This window comes from Scomber japonicus (assembly GCF_027409825.1).
Source record: "Scomber japonicus isolate fScoJap1 chromosome 5 unlocalized genomic scaffold, fScoJap1.pri SUPER_5_unloc_3, whole genome shotgun sequence".
NCBI classification, from domain to species: Eukaryota; Metazoa; Chordata; class Actinopteri; order Scombriformes; family Scombridae; genus Scomber; species Scomber japonicus.
Genome location: NW_026518485.1, coordinates 17,501 through 34,722, shown reverse-complemented (window position 1 = coordinate 34,722; position 17,222 = coordinate 17,501). Strand labels below are relative to the sequence as shown.

Sequence of the window (17,222 nt, the reverse complement as noted above, 5' to 3'; positions counted from 1 at the left end):
TCCTCTCGACGTGGAGGAGCAGCGGGTCTACTCCGAGCTCCCTCCGGATAACTGAGCTTCTCACCCTATCTCTAAGGGAGAGCCCAGCCACCCTACGGAGGAAGCTCATTTCGGCCGCTTGTACCCGCCATCTTGTTCTTTCGGTCACTACCCAAAGCTCATGACCATAGGAGGCAACCCATGTAACCTTAAACATTTGGAATCCAGTAAAAACAGAGCAGCATCCAGTCCCAAGTTACTGACACGCCTGAAAATGCAGCTGGCCACATCTCTCCACACCAACCCTAACCCTAGCCCTGTCAGAAACCTCTGGATGAACTGTAATCTGAAGGTGGCAGTTCTGCTGGCCAAGTGGATGAGGCCCTGGCCCCCCTCCTCTCTGGGTAAAAACACCCCCTGTGGCACCCAATGCAAACTGTCTCAAAAAAAATTAACAATTTTAGTTTGTAGTTGGACTAAAAGACCTGATGGAGGATCCATGCAGGCCAGACGGTGCCAGAGCGCTGAGGCCACAAGATTATTCAGCACAAGAACTCTACCTCTATAAGACATGTGAGGGAGTAGCCACTTCCATTTTTTAAGTAGAAGAAGAAGAAGAAGAAGAAGAAGAAGAAGAAGAAGAAGAAGAAGAAGAAGAAGAAGAAGAAGAAGAAGAAGAAGAAGAAGAAGAAGAAGAAGAAGAAGAAGAAGAAGAAGAAGAAGAAGAAGAAGAAGAAGAAGAAGAAGAAGAAGAAGAAGAAGAAGAAGAAGAAGAAGAAGAAGAAGAGCGACTTCCTCTAAAGATGGAGGAACAACAACTGACCTGCAGGTGAACCGAGGAGACAAAGCTGCTCACTGATAAACTGATTTACTTCAAGTTTCTGTGTTTAATGAACTTTTTATGAAGTTAACTGATACTTTATATCAGAGGAGTCAAACTCATTTTCATTCAAGGGCCACATACAGACCAACTCGATCTCATGTGGGCCGGATCATTAAAAAGATGGAAGGAACAAGGGAAGCAGGGAAGGAAGGAAGAAAGGAAAGAAGGATAAAAGAAAGAAAGAAAGGGATTAGGACAGAAGGAAGTAAGGAAGGACAGATGGAAGTAAGGAAGGAAGGAAGGAAGGAAGGAAAAGAAGACAGGAAGGAAAGATGGAAGGACACGAAGGAAGGAAAGAAGGAAAAAGAAAGAAAGAAATGGAAGAAGGACAGATGGAAGGAAGGAAGGACGGACAGTAGGCCGTATTGGATCCCTTGGCGGGCCGGTTCTGGCCCACGGGCCGCATGTTTAACACCCCTGCTTTATATCCAAAAATAAAAAGCACTTATAAACCAGAGAGTCAAAAAGAAATCATGTTCAAACAACTGTGAGCAAACGATGACATCATGTTAGTTTGGGTTTGACACATTATTATTCAGGTCCTTGTTCTTCTTCCTCTGACCACGCTGTAAATTATGTGTGTGTGTCCCAGACATTTATAAGAGTCTGAGGAGGAACACCACCTGCCTCGCCTCCCTTTGACGTCCAACTCTGCTCTCTCTTCTGTCTCCCATGAAATGTGCTTGCCTAATGCAGCTTCCCCAGAATAGCAACCCTGGGGGGGGTCAGGGGGGGTCGGGGGGGGGGTCGTCTTGGCTGCCCCCTTCCCTTCTCCAAACTTGAGCCTCCCTCCTTCCTTCCTTAGCCCACGGCCCCTTCTCCATCTCCTTATTGAGTGCCAGCTGAGGAAGGAGGGGGGTGGGGGGGAAGCCGAAGACGCGGACCCTGCCCCGCCGCCCCCAGGCTTGGCCTCGCCTCCGAGCCGGTCCTTCAGCCAATGGGGCGTCGGAGCGGATCGAGTGTCAGTATAACAGAAGGACATAATCAGCGCGGTAAGTTTGCAGAACCTTACAGCCAGTCACGGCCAGCAGGGAGCTCACTTCTGTCTTTCAGCTTTTCTGAGGTAAGGAAGCAGTCGGTGGAAGGAGAGAGAGAGAGAGAGAGAGAGAGATAGAGATAGAGAGAGAGAGAGAGAGGAGAGAGAGAGAGAGTGTGAGTAGATGAGAGGAAAGGGAGCTCACTTCTGTCTTTCAGCTTTTCTGAGGTAAGGAAGCAGTCGGTGGAAGGAGATAGAGAGAGAGAGAGAGAGAGAGAGAGAGAGAGAGAGAGAGATAGAGAGAGAGAGAGATAGAGAAAGAGAGAGAGAGTGTGAGTAGATGAGAGGAAAAGGAAAAGGGTGCAGCTCAAGTGCAAATGTCCCCCAAACATCACCCAAACTGAGGACAGCTGAGTCCATATGTGTTTAAACCAACCACTTGTAATGTGAGAGGTTGCAGAGGGTGCAGAGGTCAAAGGTGAGACGGGAGTGTTGAGATCATGGACTCATGGACCTACGGTAGCGAGGCTTAGAGATGCTTAGAGATGCTGTTTGTGGGTTCTTTGAGGCTCAGCAGTGATGAAATCTACTTTACATTGATGTTCGGAGTGAAGCTTTGAGCCTCAGAAGCTGATAAGTCTGGATGTGTTGGCACCTTGCTGTCTCTCTGTCTCTCTCTCTCTCTCTCTCTCTCTCTGTCTCTCTCTCTCTCTGTCTCTCTCTCTCTCTCTGTCTCTCTCTCTCTGTCTCTCTCTCTCTCTCTCTGTCTCTCTCTCTGTCTCTCTCTCTCTCTCTGTATCTCTCTGTCTCTCTCTCTCTCTGTCTCTCTGTCTCTCTCTCTGTCTCTCTCTCTCTCTCTCTGTCTCTCTGTCTCTCTGTCTCTCTCTCTCTCTCCCCCTCTCTATGTCTCTCTGTCTCTCTCTCTCTCTGTCTCTCTCTCTCTTCTCTCTCTCTCTCTCTCTGTATCTCTGTATCTCCTAAAAATGAAGCCATGAAATTGGATTATTAATTCCATCTGGAGTTTTTTGAAACCATCTAAAACCTTCATCATCATCAAGCTGAGAGGGTTTTAGGAGCTCTGAGGTTCTTGCAGGAACACCTCTTGGTATTTTAGAAGGTGGTGTTGGTGTTGTTGGTGGTGGTGTTGTTGTTTCTGTGTCGGGGGGGTTTTTTTTGGTTGGAGTCCAGGCTTCCCAGGCGGAGGTTTTCATACCTTAGGGATTTACAGATGGCTTAAAGCGTTTGAAGCAGCTTTCCGCTTCACAGGACAGAAGATGATACTAATGAGTTATGTAACTTCAAATAACATGATGAGAGCAGCAGCTTCTTCTTCTTCTTCTTCTTCTCTTCTTCTTTAGACTCACTGACATTTAATCCTTCTTTAGCTTCTTTTTGGCTTTTAACCCTTAACCAGGCAGCGTGCAGCAGGAGATACAGACTCTTTAAGGAGCATGATGGGTTAGGTGGTTGTTTAAATGTATATGAGTCTTATATTGGTAGAATTGAAGCTTGTGGTAGTTATAAAATGATAAAAATCAGTTTAGAAACTAGTATTAATGAGCAGAATGTTTCACTTTACTATGTTAAATAACACATTTAAGTGTTTAAGATGGTTGTTTAAATGTATATGAGCCTTTAATTGGTAGAATTGAAGCTTGTTGTAGGTTTATACTTTGATAGAAATGATAAAAATGTGATATTAATGAGCAGAACTCTTTAACTTTTCTATGTTAAATAACACATTTAAGTGTTTTACCATTATCACCATTGTATGCCTTAATAAGGGCAACACATCCTGGTGGAGATACAACTCATAAAATCCAAAATATATTAAAAATATGAAGGAAATATTTTACTTTAGGTGTAAATGACATAACTAGTGACATCAGAATGGGATTTTTATACATGTAATTTTCCATCCTGCATGTTTTAAAGGGTTAATGAATAATTTTTTGGTATTTTTAGTTTTTTTTTTTTTTTTTGCTGAGGTCTATTAGTGAAGCTGTAAATGGGGCGTGGCATGTGTGGACATTAAAGCTCTCATACCTTGAGGATAAACACTTTAACATGTTGAACAGGAGCCAAGAAACCTCCAGACTGGATTTAAAAAGAATCTAAATGAATGAATGAAGGAAGGAAGGAATGAAGGAGTGTTTCTTTTCCTTTTTTCCTTTCCTCACTACCAATATATTACATCATTGGTGTTGGGTTAGGGTTAGTGGTTGGTGTTGGTGGTGTAAACCCTGTAAACCTTTATTTTTCCTCTTTCCAATCTGAGTTTTGGCATTCAGGAGACATTCAGAGAACAAGTGTGAGGAAGCTTGGCGTTAGACCTCTAACCTTCACGGCTCCGTCTCAGGGTTTATTTTAATTCTTGAGCAAAGTGGCCTCTGTCAGCAGGGAGACACACGGGAGGATGATTGAAGGAACCATGTGAGAGGCGAGACGGCCTCATAAGGAAATGGAGGTGGAATTATTATGGGTAGCGGTCCAAGGGAAGGAGGAACCCAATCTTTACCATCGGGTCTTGACTTGAAACTGAAACCGGATCTGGGACCTGTGCAGCTGTCTGATGGAAATAGTTGTCATGTTGGAGTCGGAGCGCCTTCATGGCCGCCTCACGCTAATGAGACTAATATGCATCTAATCCTTCATCTAATCACTCATAGATTCATTTATGGATTAAATCAGGAGCGTGTGTGTTTATCATTACATCCAGGCGGGAATTTCTTACAACTGAATTCCCGTATTTCACATGCTGGGAATGTTTTACATGTGATAGATTTTTTTTATAGAAGCTGTTTAACCCTTTAAAACAGGCAGGAGAGGAAAATTAGATATAAAAATCCCATATTGATGTCACTAGTTATGTCATTTACACCTAAAGTAAAATATTTCCTTCATATTTTTAATATATTTTGGATTTTATGAGTTGTATCTCCACCAGGATGTGTTGCCCTTATTAAGGCATACAATGGTGATAATGGTAAAACACTTAAATGTGTTATTTAACATAGTAAAGTGATACATTCTGCTCATTAATATCACATTTTTATCATTTCTATCAAAGTATAAACCTACAACAAGCTTCAATTCTACCAATTAAAGGCTCATATATAATTAAACAACCACCTTAAACACTTAAATGTGTTATTTAACATAGTAAAGTGATACATTCTGCTCATTAATACTAGTTTCTAAACTGATTTTTATCATTTTATAACTACAACAAGCTTCAATTCTACCAATATAAGGCTCATATATAATTAAACAACCACCTTAACCCATCATGCTCCTTAAAGAGTCTCCTGCTGCACGCTGCCTGGTTAAGGGTTAAAAGCTGATGCTACGTGTTTCTAAAGATAAAAAAAAGAAAAAACCTTCAATGCCAAATGGATGCAGAGTGATGAGAGAGGGCAGGAGGGGTGGTGGTGGTGGTGGTGGTGGGGGGGGGGGTGATCTTTATACCTTGACCCCCTGCAGCAGCCCTGGAGGTGTTTTTGACATCATTAATCTTCTCTTCTCTCAGCAGTCACAAACACACCATTGGCATAAATCTATGTTTGGCTCCCTTCTCATTTATCATCAGAGAAGCAGATTCAAAGACTCAAGGGGGGGGGGGGGGGGGGGGGTTCAGATTTCAGACCAAAGTCTAATTATAAACTCAAGATGTTTTTAAAATCTGCACAGAAAATGTAAAAGTTTCTAATAATCTGTTTTAAAAAGGATTCAAATGATGAGGAACTAATTTTTTTTGAGAGGAATCTACTTTAGGATTTATTTATTTTTTTTAGTTTTATAGTTTTTACTGCTAAGGGTCAAAAATGCGAAGGCCAAGCAGGGAGCAGGGTGCAGGGAGCAGGGTGGGGTCCGGTCATGGGTGGGGTAGATATTTAAGACATCTGCAACTTAATCCTGAGCTATAAATACAAGCAGCAGGCGCTCGCAGGTCTTGTTCACACACACTCACTTTAAGCTCATTTCTTCTCTCTCTTGCTTCCAGGTTGCAAAGTCCACTGACACCATGTCTGACACAGAGGAAGTGTAAGTCAATATGAATATCTTTCATCAATATTTGACACAAATAATCTGAATTTAAGGTCAATTTATTATCTTTTTTGTGTGTGAAGAGATTTCCCCATCTGCATCTGTGTGTGCTATGCAGTTGAAAGAAGGATTATTATTTTAGTCAAACACACTTTCTGATGAGTTGCTCTACCTCTAAATCATCTTTCCTTTCTGTCTTGCAGTGATCAGGTCGAGGGTAAGTCACACTATTTACCCCTCCTTTAAAAAAAGATTTTAAAAAACAACCCCCCCCCCCCCCAAAAAAAAAACCCCAATAAGGTCCAGGTACTGTACGGAGCTCCATGCTAAATCCTAGTATTTATTTTGCCTAACTTACTTTCCATCCTTTATAGCTTATAAGCTACTGGACACATACGTATGTTTGCATATGTATGACTTGGCTTGACTCCTTCAGATTCAAGTTGTGCAATGATGTCGTCGCTGTTAAACAAATCTGCACATAGAATATCCTCACATCTGTATGTGTATCTGCAGCTGTAGCTCTACCTGTATCTGTATCTGCAGCTGTAGCATTAGCATTAGCTCTACCTGTATCTGCTGCTGTAGCTCTATCGGTATCTGTAGCTGTAGCATTAGCATTAGCATTACCTGTAGCATTAGCAGTATCTCTATCTGTATCTGCTGCTGTAGCTCTATCGGTATCTGTAGCTGTAGCATTAGCATTAGCTCTATCTGCAGCTGTAGCTCTATCTGTAGCGGTAGCATTAGCATTACCTGTAGCATTAGCAGTATCTCTATCTGCAGCTGTATCTGTAGCTCTATCTGTAGCATTAGCATTAGCAGTAGCTCTATCTGTATCTGTATCTGCAGCATTAGCATTAGCTGTAGCTCTATCGGTATCTGTAGCTGTATCTGTAGCTCTATCTGTAGCATTAGCATGGTTGCAGGACAGTTTTGCATATCACTGTGTAGTCAAACAATCTGAACTTTGCAGAAAAACTTATTTTCCATCCCTTCTAGCGTGCAGATTTGACTTGACTCCTTCAGATTCAAGTTGTGCAATGATGTCGGCTCTGTTAAACAAATCTGAATATCCTCGCGCTGTATCTGTACCTGTATCTGCAGCAGTAGCATTAGCATTAGCTGTAGCTGTAGCTCTATCTGTATCTGTTGCATTAGCTGTAGCATTAGCATGGTTGCAGGACAGTGTTGCATATCGCTGTGTGTAGTCAAACAATCTGACCTTTGCAAAGAAAATCTAAATGAGCCGAGCCTGCACTGACCTGTTGGCGATGAATCCTGCAGCTCTGCATGATCACAGTCCTCCCTGAGCCGAGCTGAGCTGATCACACGTCTGATGTTGAAGTTTAAAGTCTGTGCTCTAGCCTCGGCTCAGGAGGACTGTGCTGTGTATGCTTTAGCATGGATCCCCAGTGTACCCATGTTTTTTGCGTTAGCATTCAAGTAAAAAAAAAAAAATGGGTACAAACGGGATCTTAAGAGAATAATCTTCTGCTCCTTTCTTTCTCGGACGGGCGTGAAGAGCACGATGGTAAGATGCAGCTTGCGGACTTCAGAGTCTCATGTCATTGATACTAATTTGTCAGTCACTTTTTTTCTTTTTTCCTTTTTTTTTTAATTTGAAAGACGTGTGCTCTGACTTCCACATGTACTTACTGTAGCATGCTAATACTAACGTTAGCTAAAGAAAGCAAACATGAGAAGACAGAGGTTTAACAGGAAGTAGATTGCATCAGGTTAGAGACTGTCTCTTTCTTTGAGTTGCAGTGAAAAAGTGTTTCCAGGAAATCAGCAACCCGCATTTCATCCACCAATGACTGACCATCATCACCATCAATGACATTTCCTCCTCTTGTAACTGCTTGTTGTCTCTCGTCGTGCTTCAGCGCAAATCTGGCAGCGGCAGTTTTATGGAGTTTATTCCCTCTCTTAATTCAAGAGCATATTAAATGGATTTAAGAGCAGTATTTATTCATTTCATCAGATCAGATTTCACTGTTCTTTGAGATGGAAGTAAGGAAAGGAAGGAAGGAAAGAAGGACGGAGGAAGGAAGGAAAGAAGGAAGGGAGGAGAGAAGGAGGGAGGGAGGAAGGAAAGGAAGGAAGGACGGAGGAAATAAGGAACGAGAGAGGGAGAAAGGAAAAGAGGAAGGGAAGAAAGAAGGCAGGGAGGAAAGAAAGAGAGAAGGAGGGAGGGAGGAAGGGAAGAAAGAAGGAAGGAAGGAAGAAGAAAGGGGGATGGAGGAAGGAAAGAAGGAAGGGAGGAAAGAAGGAGGGAGGGAGGAAGGAAGGAAAGGAAGGGAGGAGAGAAGGAGGGAGGGAGGGAGGAAGGGAAGGACGGAGGAAGGAAAGAAAGAAGGGAGGAGAGAAGGAGGAAGGAAAGGAGGAAGGGAGGAGAGAAGGAGGGAGGGAGGAAGGACAGATGGAGGGAAGGAAAGGAAGAAAGGAAGGACGGAGGAAGGAAAGAAGGAAGGGAGGAGAGAAGGAGGGAGGGAGGAAGGACAGATGGAGGGAAGGAAAGGAAGGAAGGAAGGACGGAGGAAATAAGAAACGAGGGAGGGAGAAAGGAAAAGAGGAAAGGAAGAAAGAAGGCAGGGAGGAAGGAAAGGAAGGAAGGAAGGAAAGAAGGAAGGCAGGAAGGTAGGGGGGAGGAAAGAAAGAGAGAAGGAGAGTTTTGAGAGAAAATATCACGACATCTGATGAAATGAATAAATTCTGCTCTCGAATCCGTTTCCTCATATCTCACATCGTCTCACACCTTTCATCTTACTTACCGCCTCCACCTCTTTTCCCTCCTCCCCCCTCCCCCCTTGCCCCCCCTCCTCCTCCTCCTCCTCCCCCCCCCCCCCCCCCCGCTTCCATTAACCCTTTATCACCCGCCCTTCCTCTCCCCTGGATACTCGCTGCATGTTGTGTAGCCGTAGAAGAGGAGGTAGTAGAAGTAGAGGTGGCCCCTGAGGCGGCCCATGAGCCAGAGGCAGAGGCAGAGGCAGAACCAGAACCAGAACCAGAGCCAGAGCCAGAACCAGAACCAGTGGTAGAGCCAGAGCCTGAGCCAGAACCTGAGCCTGAGGCTGAGCCTGAGCCTGAGCCTGAGGCTGAAGGTATGTGGCATGGATGGAGGGGGGAAGGGGGTCTTCTATCATCCTTTCCCAGGCGACAGGTGCGGTCCACCAGCTACCAGCCAACTGAAACCCTGTCTGCTAGAAATGACCCATATTCATATATTATATCATATATTATATTATATATTATTAAACTGATGCTGCAAATATGTTTTATTGGAGATGTAACGCTCTCTGAATCTTTACTTTACCATGCACATGTATATATATATTACATTTACTGCACATTGCACATTCATTTTTATCTGTTTGAAGGTTTATTCTGCATCTAATCTCAGGAGCTTCTGCATATTGAACATTTATTTACACACAAGATCCAGTTTAATGTATATAGCATTTTATTTTTTAGCACACTATATATCTGCTGCTGTACTGTAAGGCTGCTCAATTAATCTAAATTTGATCGTGATTATGATTTAGGGGCCAAACGATCTCAAAACTAATAAAATCGAGGGGGAAACGATTTTTAATAATAATGAGATAGCGCTCAATAACAAAGGTTTTATTTTGAAAAGCTTAGACAGGAAGTTGCCACAGCAGCTCCGTTAGTTTAACAGAAGCTGAAACACACAGCGAAATGTTTTTAACTGTAAATAAAAGTGCAGAGTTTCCAGCCTGCGTCAGACGATGTACTTTATTTTGAAAAGCTTAGACAGGAAGTTTCCACAGCTCCGTTAGTTTGACAGGATTCTGCACATTTCCTGCAGCAGGAGCTCTTTGAGGGTTTATTCTCTATCTAATATCAGTTTAATATATATAGTATTTTATTTTTAGCACACTTTATTTCTATCTTATTTTATAATGAGGAAATCTTAACTAACTTTTTCTATTTATTGGGTTTAAACCAGGCGGGGAGTTCCTGTCCTCTGAAATGAGGCCAACCAGGAAGTAACTTAGAGCTGCATTCTATCAAAAGGCCACCAGGGGGCGACCGTCTCTATACAAGTCAATGGAGAATTCACCAACTTCTCACTTGATTTCTAACCTCAGTAAACGTTTTCAAAATGTGTTTATGGTCTCAATCGCTAGTTTAAAGCCTTCTTCAATGCAGTATGATGTTCATTTGGGACATTTTGGCCTCCCTGATTTTATATGTGACGATAAAGCAGGGTATGCATTAGGGCGTGGCTACGTCATGATTGACAGGTTGATTGACCAATGTCCTCGAGATCCAGCCCTTGCAACCATAGCAACCTCCCAACTCCGCCCATGCCCATATAAGTAGAATCTGCGTATATAAAAGGTCATTTCTAGTAAACAGGGTTCAGCCAATCAGACAGATCCAACTAATGCTTACCCACACACATGTTCACCATGCTGTGCTGCTAATGCTAACGCTACCTTCTCTTCACCCTGGATCCAAATAAATGATCTTAAAGTAGTTTAACTGAGATTTAAAGGAATGTTTAACCCTTTATTGGGCACATCATTATATTTGGTAACTTCTGTAAATATCCCAAAATATCCTTCCTTCCTTCCGTCCTTCCTTCCTTCCTTCCTTCCTTCCTTCCTTCCTTCCTTCCTTCCTTCCTTCCTTCTTTCTTTCCTTCCTCCCTGCCTTCTTTCTTCCCTTCCTCTTTTCCTTTCTCCCTCCCTCGTTCCTTATTTCCTCCGTCCTTCCTTCCTTTCCTTCCTTCCATCTGTCCTTCCTCCCTTCCTTCTTTCCTTCCTCCCTTCCTTCTTTCCTTCCTCCCTCCTTCCTTCCCTTCCTCCCTTCCTTCCTTCCTCCCTCCTTCTCTCCTCCCTTCCCTCCTTCTCCCCTTCCTTCCTTCCTCCCTCCTTCTCTCCTCCCTTCCTTCTTTCCTTTCTCCGTCCTTCCTTCCTTCCTTTCCTTACTTCCATCTGTTCTTCCTCCCTCCCTCCTTCTCTCCTCCCTTCCTTCTCCCCTTCCTCCATCCCTCTTTCTTCTTCCTTCCTTCCTTCTTTCTTCCCTTCCTCCCTCCCTCCTTCTCTCTTTCTTTCCTCCCCTCTACCTTCCTACCTTCCATCCTTCCTTCCTTCCTTCCTTCCTTCCTTCCTCCCTTCCTTTCAATGAGTGTCCTATAAAGGGTTAAATTTGAATTCTGGGTGAAAGAAGGTAATTATATATAAATATAAATATATAATAGTGTATCACCATATATTATATTATATTATATTATATTGAGCTGCTTCTTTTAAAGCAGGGGGGTCAAACATGAGGCCCGTGGGCCAGAACCGGCCCGCCGAGGGGTTCAGTCCGGCCCACTTTCCTTCCTGTCTTCTTTTCCTTCCTTCCTTCATTGCTTCTGTGCTTTCTTGTCTTCTTTTCCTTCCGTCCTTCCTTCCTTTTGTCTTGCCTTCCCTCCTTCCTAATCCCTTTTCCTTCCTTCCTTCCTTCCTTCCTTCCTTCCTACCTCCCTTTTGTCTTTCCTTCCTTTTGTCTTTCCTTCCCTCCTTCTTAATCCATTTTCCTTTCTTCCTTTCCTTCCTATCACTTCCTATCACTTTTCCCTTCTTTCCATCCGTCCTTCCTTCCTCCCTCTGTCTGTGCTCCCTCCTCCTTCCATCCTTGCTTCCTTCCTTCCTTCCTTCCTTCCTTCCTCCCTCCCTTCCTTCTCTTTAATGGTCCGGCCCACATGAGATCAGGTTGACCCCCCTGCTTTAATGCATGTGATGGTAAATTCTGTTCAGGCATGCTGCTGTTCACTTTAACCCTCCTGTCCTCCTCCATCTCTCTTTTCACTCTTCCTTCCTTCCTTCTTTCCTTCCTTCCTTCATTACTCCTTTCCTTCCTTCCTTCTTTCCTTCCTTCCTTCATTACTCCTTTCCTGCCTGCCTTCTTTCTCTCCTTCTTTCCTTCCTCCCTCCATCCTTACTCCTTTCTTTCCTCCATCCCTCTTTACTCCTTTCCTTCCTTCCTCCCTTCTCTCCTAAATTCCTTCCTCCCTCCCTCCTTACTCCTTTCTTTCTTTCCTTCCTTCCTTCCTCCCTACTTTTTTCTTTCCTTCCTCCCTTCCTTCTCTCCTTACTTCCTCCCTCTCTCCTTACTCCTTTCTTTCTTCCTTCTTTCCTTCCTTCCTTTATTCCTCCTTTCCTTCCTTCCTTCCTCCTTTCCTTCCTACCTTCTTTCTCTCCTAAATTCCTTCCTTCCTTCCTCCTTCCCTTCCTCCCTTCCTTCTCTCCAAAATTCATTACATTCTTACTCCTTTCTTTCCTTCCTTCCTTCTCTCCCTCCATCCTTACTCCTTACTCATTTCTTTCTTTCCTTCCTACCTTCCTTCCTCCCTCCCTCCTTACTTCTTTCCTTCTCTCACTCCTCCGTCCCTCCCTCCTCCCTCCTTCCCTCCTTACTTCTTTCTCTCCCTCCCTCCTTACTCCTTTCCTTCCTCCTTCCTTCCTTCCTCCCTCCTTCCTCCTTTCTTTCTTTCTTTCTTTCCTTCCTTCCTTCTCTCCCTCCCTCCTTACTCCTTTCCTTCCTCCTTCCTTCCTTCCTTCCTCCCTCCTTCCTCCTTCCTTCTCTCCCTCCCTCCTTCCTCCTTTCCTTCCTTTCTTCATTCCTTCCTCCTTTCCTTCCTCTCTTCCTTCTCTCCTAAATTCCTTCCTTCCTTCTTTCTCTCCTAAATTCCTTCCTCCCTCCCTCCTTACTCCCTCCCTCTTTACTCCTTTCTTTCCTTCCTTCCTTCTCTCCCTCCTCTCTCCCTCCTTACTCCTTTCTTTCTTTCCTTCCTTCTCTCCCTCCATCCTTACTCCTTACTCCTTTCCTTCCTTCCTTCCTTCTCTCCCTCCTCCCTCCTTCCCTCCTTACTTCCTTCTCTCCCTCCCTCCTTACTCCTTTCCTTCCTCCTTCCTTCCTTCCTCCCTCCTTCCTTCTTTCTTTCTTTCTTTCTTTCTTTCCTTCCTTCCTTCTCTCCCTCCCTCCTTCCTCCTTTCCTTCCTCCTTTCCTTCCTCTCTTCCTTCTCTCCTAAATTCCTTCCTTCCTTCTTTCTCTCCTAAATTCCTTCCTCCCTCCCTCCTTACTCCCTCCCTCTTTACTCCTTTCTTTCCTTCCTCCCTTCTTTGTCTCCTAAATGCCTTCCTCCCTCCCTCCTTACTCCTTTCCCTCCTTCCTCCCTCCTATCCTATCCTTCCTATCCTCTGAGGACAACAGGAGGGTTAAAACATTAGTGATTATAATAAAGAACCTCTCCTTGTGATCTCCGGGCTGTCGTGTCTGGAGATGCAGCGTCTGGTTCTTCTTACAGTCTGAATATTGAGCAGTTGGTAAAGAGTGCTGCCCGTTAACGCTGTTGTTCATTCTGCTTTGTGTTTTATGCTTGCTGCATGCAGACGCCGTTGAAGAGGAAGGTATGTTGATTCTTTAAAAAAACACATTTCTGACGAATCTGAAATCTGTCATTCTGGTTTTGGGAAGGACTGTTTTTAGAGTCCTGGTCTGACGTCTGCACTCGGGGGGGGAGGGGGTGGGGGGGGGAGGGGGAGGAGAGGGGGAGGGGGAAGGGTAACGCCTGCTGTTCATTAAAAAAAAATGTCTGTCCTCAAATTTTAACCACCGACCGAACCTCCAGGAGAGAGAGAGAGAGAGAGAGGGAGGGAGGGAGAGCTGCTCGATTGGCACAAAAAAAAAAAATGCAAACTTTTTTTTTTTAATTAAATAGTTGTTTTTTTTTAATGAAAGTGCTAGAGGAGAAAAAGGGTGAAAGAATATATGAACCGCTAACATCGTCTCTCGCTATGCCACCACCCGCCGTCTGCATGGCTACACAGGAAGGAAGGAAGGAAGGAAGCAAGGAAAGGAAAGAAAAGGGGAATAAATCAATCTCTAAGAAAGAACATTAATTTATTTTTTTCTTCTTCAGGTATTTTATTTGGTAGTGACTTTTTTTTTTTTTTTTGCTCAAAGCTTGATGATGTCATGATGATGTCATTCATAACTCGATGTTCAGATTAACTGCAACTTCACTAAAGATGTTTCACTCATCCCAAAAAAAAATAAAACCCAACCTTTTGATCTTTCAGTGTTAAATGTTCGATTTCCTGTTTCCTGTTTCCTGTTCTAACACAAACTGAAAAGACTACAACGTTTTAATTCTTTTATTTATTTTTAAATGTGTCTAAATGTTTGTTTCTAAATAAAAACATAAAGTTAAATCTATAAATTATAATAATCTGAGTTTCTAACCCGTCACATTTACTTCTCTTCATTTCCTAACCTGCAGAGGAAAAGCCAAAGTTCAAGTAAGTCTCTTCTTCTTCTTCTTCTTCTTCTTCTTCTGCTTCTTCTTCTTCTTCTTCTTCTTCTTCTTCTTCTTCTTCTCCTTCTCCTTCTTCTTCTGCTTCTTCTTCTTCTTCTTCTTCTTCTTCTCCTTCTTCTTCTGCTTCTTCTTCTTCTTCTTCTTCTTCTGTTTCTTCTTCTCCTTCTTTCCTTCCCTCTTTCTTTGCTCCCTTCTCCTTCTATACTTCTTTCCACATTTCCTTGCATCCTTCCTTGCTCCCCTTCCTCATTCCTCCCTTCCTTCCTCCCTCTCTCCTTCCTCCTTTCCTTCCTTCCTCCCTCCTTCCCTTCCTCCCTCACCTCCTCCCTTTCTCCCTCCTCCCTTCCTCCATCCTCCCTCCCTCCCTTCCTTCCTTCCTCCCTTGGCCTGAGGAAGCTCTATTATCATGGTACTGATTGGTGCCCTCCCTCCTTTCCTCCTTCCCTCCCTTCCTCCCTTCCTCTCTCCCTCCCTCCCTCCCTCCTCCCTTGACCTGAGGAAGCTCTATATCATGTTACTGATTGGTGCGTAGCTGCAGTTAAGACACAAACCTCCCTCCCTCCCTCCTTCCTTCCTCCCTCCTCCCTTCCTCCTTCCTTCCTCCCTTCCTTCCTCCCTTGACCTGAGGAAGCTCTATATCATGCTACTGATTGGTGCGTAGCTGCAGTTAAGACTCAACTCTTCTCTTTCAGGCCGACCGCTCCAAAGATCCCAGACGGTGAGAAAGTGGACTTTGATGTAAGTAGACCCTTTAGTGACGTCTTTCAGCTGGAGTTGAGTGTCTGTGGAAGGTTCTCTGAGCGTGTGTGTGTGTGTGTGTGTGTGTGTGTGTGTGTGTGTGTGTGTGTGTGTGTGTGTGTGTGTGTGTGTGTGTGTGTGTGTGTGTGTGTGTGTGTGTGTGTGTGTGTGTGTGTGTTCCTCTCTGCAGGACATTCAGAAGAAGCGTCAGAACAAAGACCTGATTGAGCTGCAGGCTCTGATCGATGCTCACTTTGAGCACAGGAAGAAGGAGGAAGAGGAGCTGATCGCGCTCAAGGAGAGAATCGTGAGTTATCAGGGGCCGATCACATGACGTCACATCATGACATCACATCATGACATCACATCATGACATCACATCATGACATCACATGATATACATATGATGTAATGTGTGTGTGGTCCTGCAGGAGAAGCGTCGTGCTGAGAGAGCCGAGCAGCAGAGGGTTCGTGCTGAGAAGGAGAAGGAGCGCCAGGCCAGACGTGAGGTCTGTGCTTCACTCTGAACTCATCACTAGAGTTCATTAAGATGTTTTAAAAGTGTTAAAATGTGATTATTAAATTAGATAGAGTCGACAGCGGAGGTCTCACTCTGATTTGTTTTGTGCGAACCAGGAAGAGAGGCGGGTCAGAGAGGAGGCTGATGCCAAGAAGAAGGCAGAGGATGAGGCCAAGAAGAAGTCTGCTCTGTCCAGCATGGGCTCCAACTACAGCAGCCACCTGCAGAAGGTCAGCACACACACACACACACACACACACACACATGCATACACACACACACACACACACACACGCACACACACACACACACACATATACACACAGACACACACACACATGCAGACACACATACCATCTCATTGGTACTGTACATCTATCTACACACACAAGTATTAATAATAGCAGTACTGTCTAGTTAGGTTTAGTTAAGTTCAGTTTATTTGCACATAAAAAAGAAAATACATGCAGATTGGTTGAGTATATATAGTTTCTAATCTAGGCAGCGCCATCTTGAAAATTTCAGGTGCATGCTGGGAAAAATAAAAACACGGATTCTACTTATATGGGCATGAGGTGGGGCGGAGCGGGGAGGTTGCTATGGTTACGAGGGCTGGATCTGGAGGACATTGGTCAATCAACCTGTCAATCAGGACGTAGCCACGCCCTAATGCATACCCTGCTTTATCGTCACATATAAAATCAGGGAGGCCAAAATGTCCCAAATGAACATCATACTGCATTGAAGAAGGCTTTAAACTAGCGATTGAGACCATAAACACATTTTGAAAACGTTTACTGAGGTTAGAAATCAAGTGAGAAGTTGGTGAATTCTCCATTGACTTGTATAGAGACGGTCGCCCCCTGGTGGCCTTTTGATAGAATGCAGCTCTAAGTTACTTCCTGGTTGGCCGCATTTCAGAGGACAGGAACTCCCCGCCTGGGTTTACATACAACCTAAAAACTTCAGATTAAAGCAATACAGACAAATGCATACAGAAGCTGAACAAAAATAAAATAAAATAAATAAAACTAGAGTGTTATGAGTGTGTAAGAAATGTGACAATTTAGCAACATAGAAAATAATAATGAGACTTAAATGATCCAACACGAAGAGTTCATGATTTTAGACTGGTGGAGTTTCTAATGTGATCTGGTGAAGAGAAGGGAAGGGAGGGAGGGAGGGAAGGAAGGAAAGAAGGAGGGAGAAAGGGGGAGGGAAGAAGGAAGGAAGGAGGGAGAAAGGGGGAGGGAAGAAGGAAAGAAGGAGGGAAGGAAGGGAGGGAGAAAGGAGAACAGGGAGGAATGAAGGAGGGAGGGAGAAAAGGTGATGGAAGAAGGAAGGAAAGGAAGGAGGGGGAAAGGGTGATGGGGGAAGGAAGGAAGGAAGGAAGGAAAGAAGGAAGGAAGGAGGGAGGGATGGAGGAAGGAAGGGAGAGAGAAAGGAGAACAGGGAGGAAGTAAGTAGGGAGGGAGAAAGGGTGATGGAGGAAGGAAGGAAAGAAGGAAGGAAGGAAGGAAAGAAAGAGAGAAGGAGGGAGGGAGGAAGGACAGATGGAAGGAAGGAAGGAAAGAAGGAAGTATTCTAACTCTAACCCTCATCTCTTCTTCTCTGCTCCTAACAGGCCGACCAGAAGAGAGGAGGAAAGAAGGAAACTGAGAGAGAGAAGAAGAAGAAGATCCTGGCCTCCAGACGCAAGCAGCTGAACATCGACCATCTGAACGAAGACAAGCTGAA

General features: G+C 44.1%; 1 protein-coding gene across 4 annotated transcripts in view; it reads left to right on the top strand.

Annotated features, from left to right (window-relative positions):
• The first annotated feature begins 1,850 nt into the window (after nucleotides 1–1,850).
• Nucleotides 1,851–17,222, top strand: part of LOC128354675 (troponin T, fast skeletal muscle isoforms-like) — a 25,554-nt gene continuing 10,182 nt past the window's right edge. Inside the window, exons 1-11 of one of the 4 annotated variants that reach the window (XM_053314858.1) lie at nucleotides 1,851–1,906; nucleotides 2,052–2,066; nucleotides 5,842–5,882; nucleotides 6,089–6,102; nucleotides 8,807–8,992; nucleotides 14,192–14,210; nucleotides 14,920–14,965; nucleotides 15,156–15,272; nucleotides 15,397–15,474; nucleotides 15,602–15,715; nucleotides 17,110–17,222. In XM_053314858.1, coding sequence (XP_053170833.1) covers nucleotides 5,863–5,882; nucleotides 6,089–6,102; nucleotides 8,807–8,992; nucleotides 14,192–14,210; nucleotides 14,920–14,965; nucleotides 15,156–15,272; nucleotides 15,397–15,474; nucleotides 15,602–15,715; nucleotides 17,110–17,222 — 707 coding nt within the window. In that variant the 5' untranslated portion in view covers nucleotides 1,851–1,906; nucleotides 2,052–2,066; nucleotides 5,842–5,862. Of the gene's footprint in view, nucleotides 1,907–2,038; nucleotides 2,067–5,841; nucleotides 5,883–6,088; nucleotides 6,103–8,806; nucleotides 8,993–14,191; nucleotides 14,211–14,919; nucleotides 14,966–15,155; nucleotides 15,273–15,396; nucleotides 15,475–15,601; nucleotides 15,716–17,109 lie in introns of those variants that run through there. The other 3 variants (XM_053314860.1, XM_053314859.1, XM_053314861.1) reach the window with 3 other exon arrangements.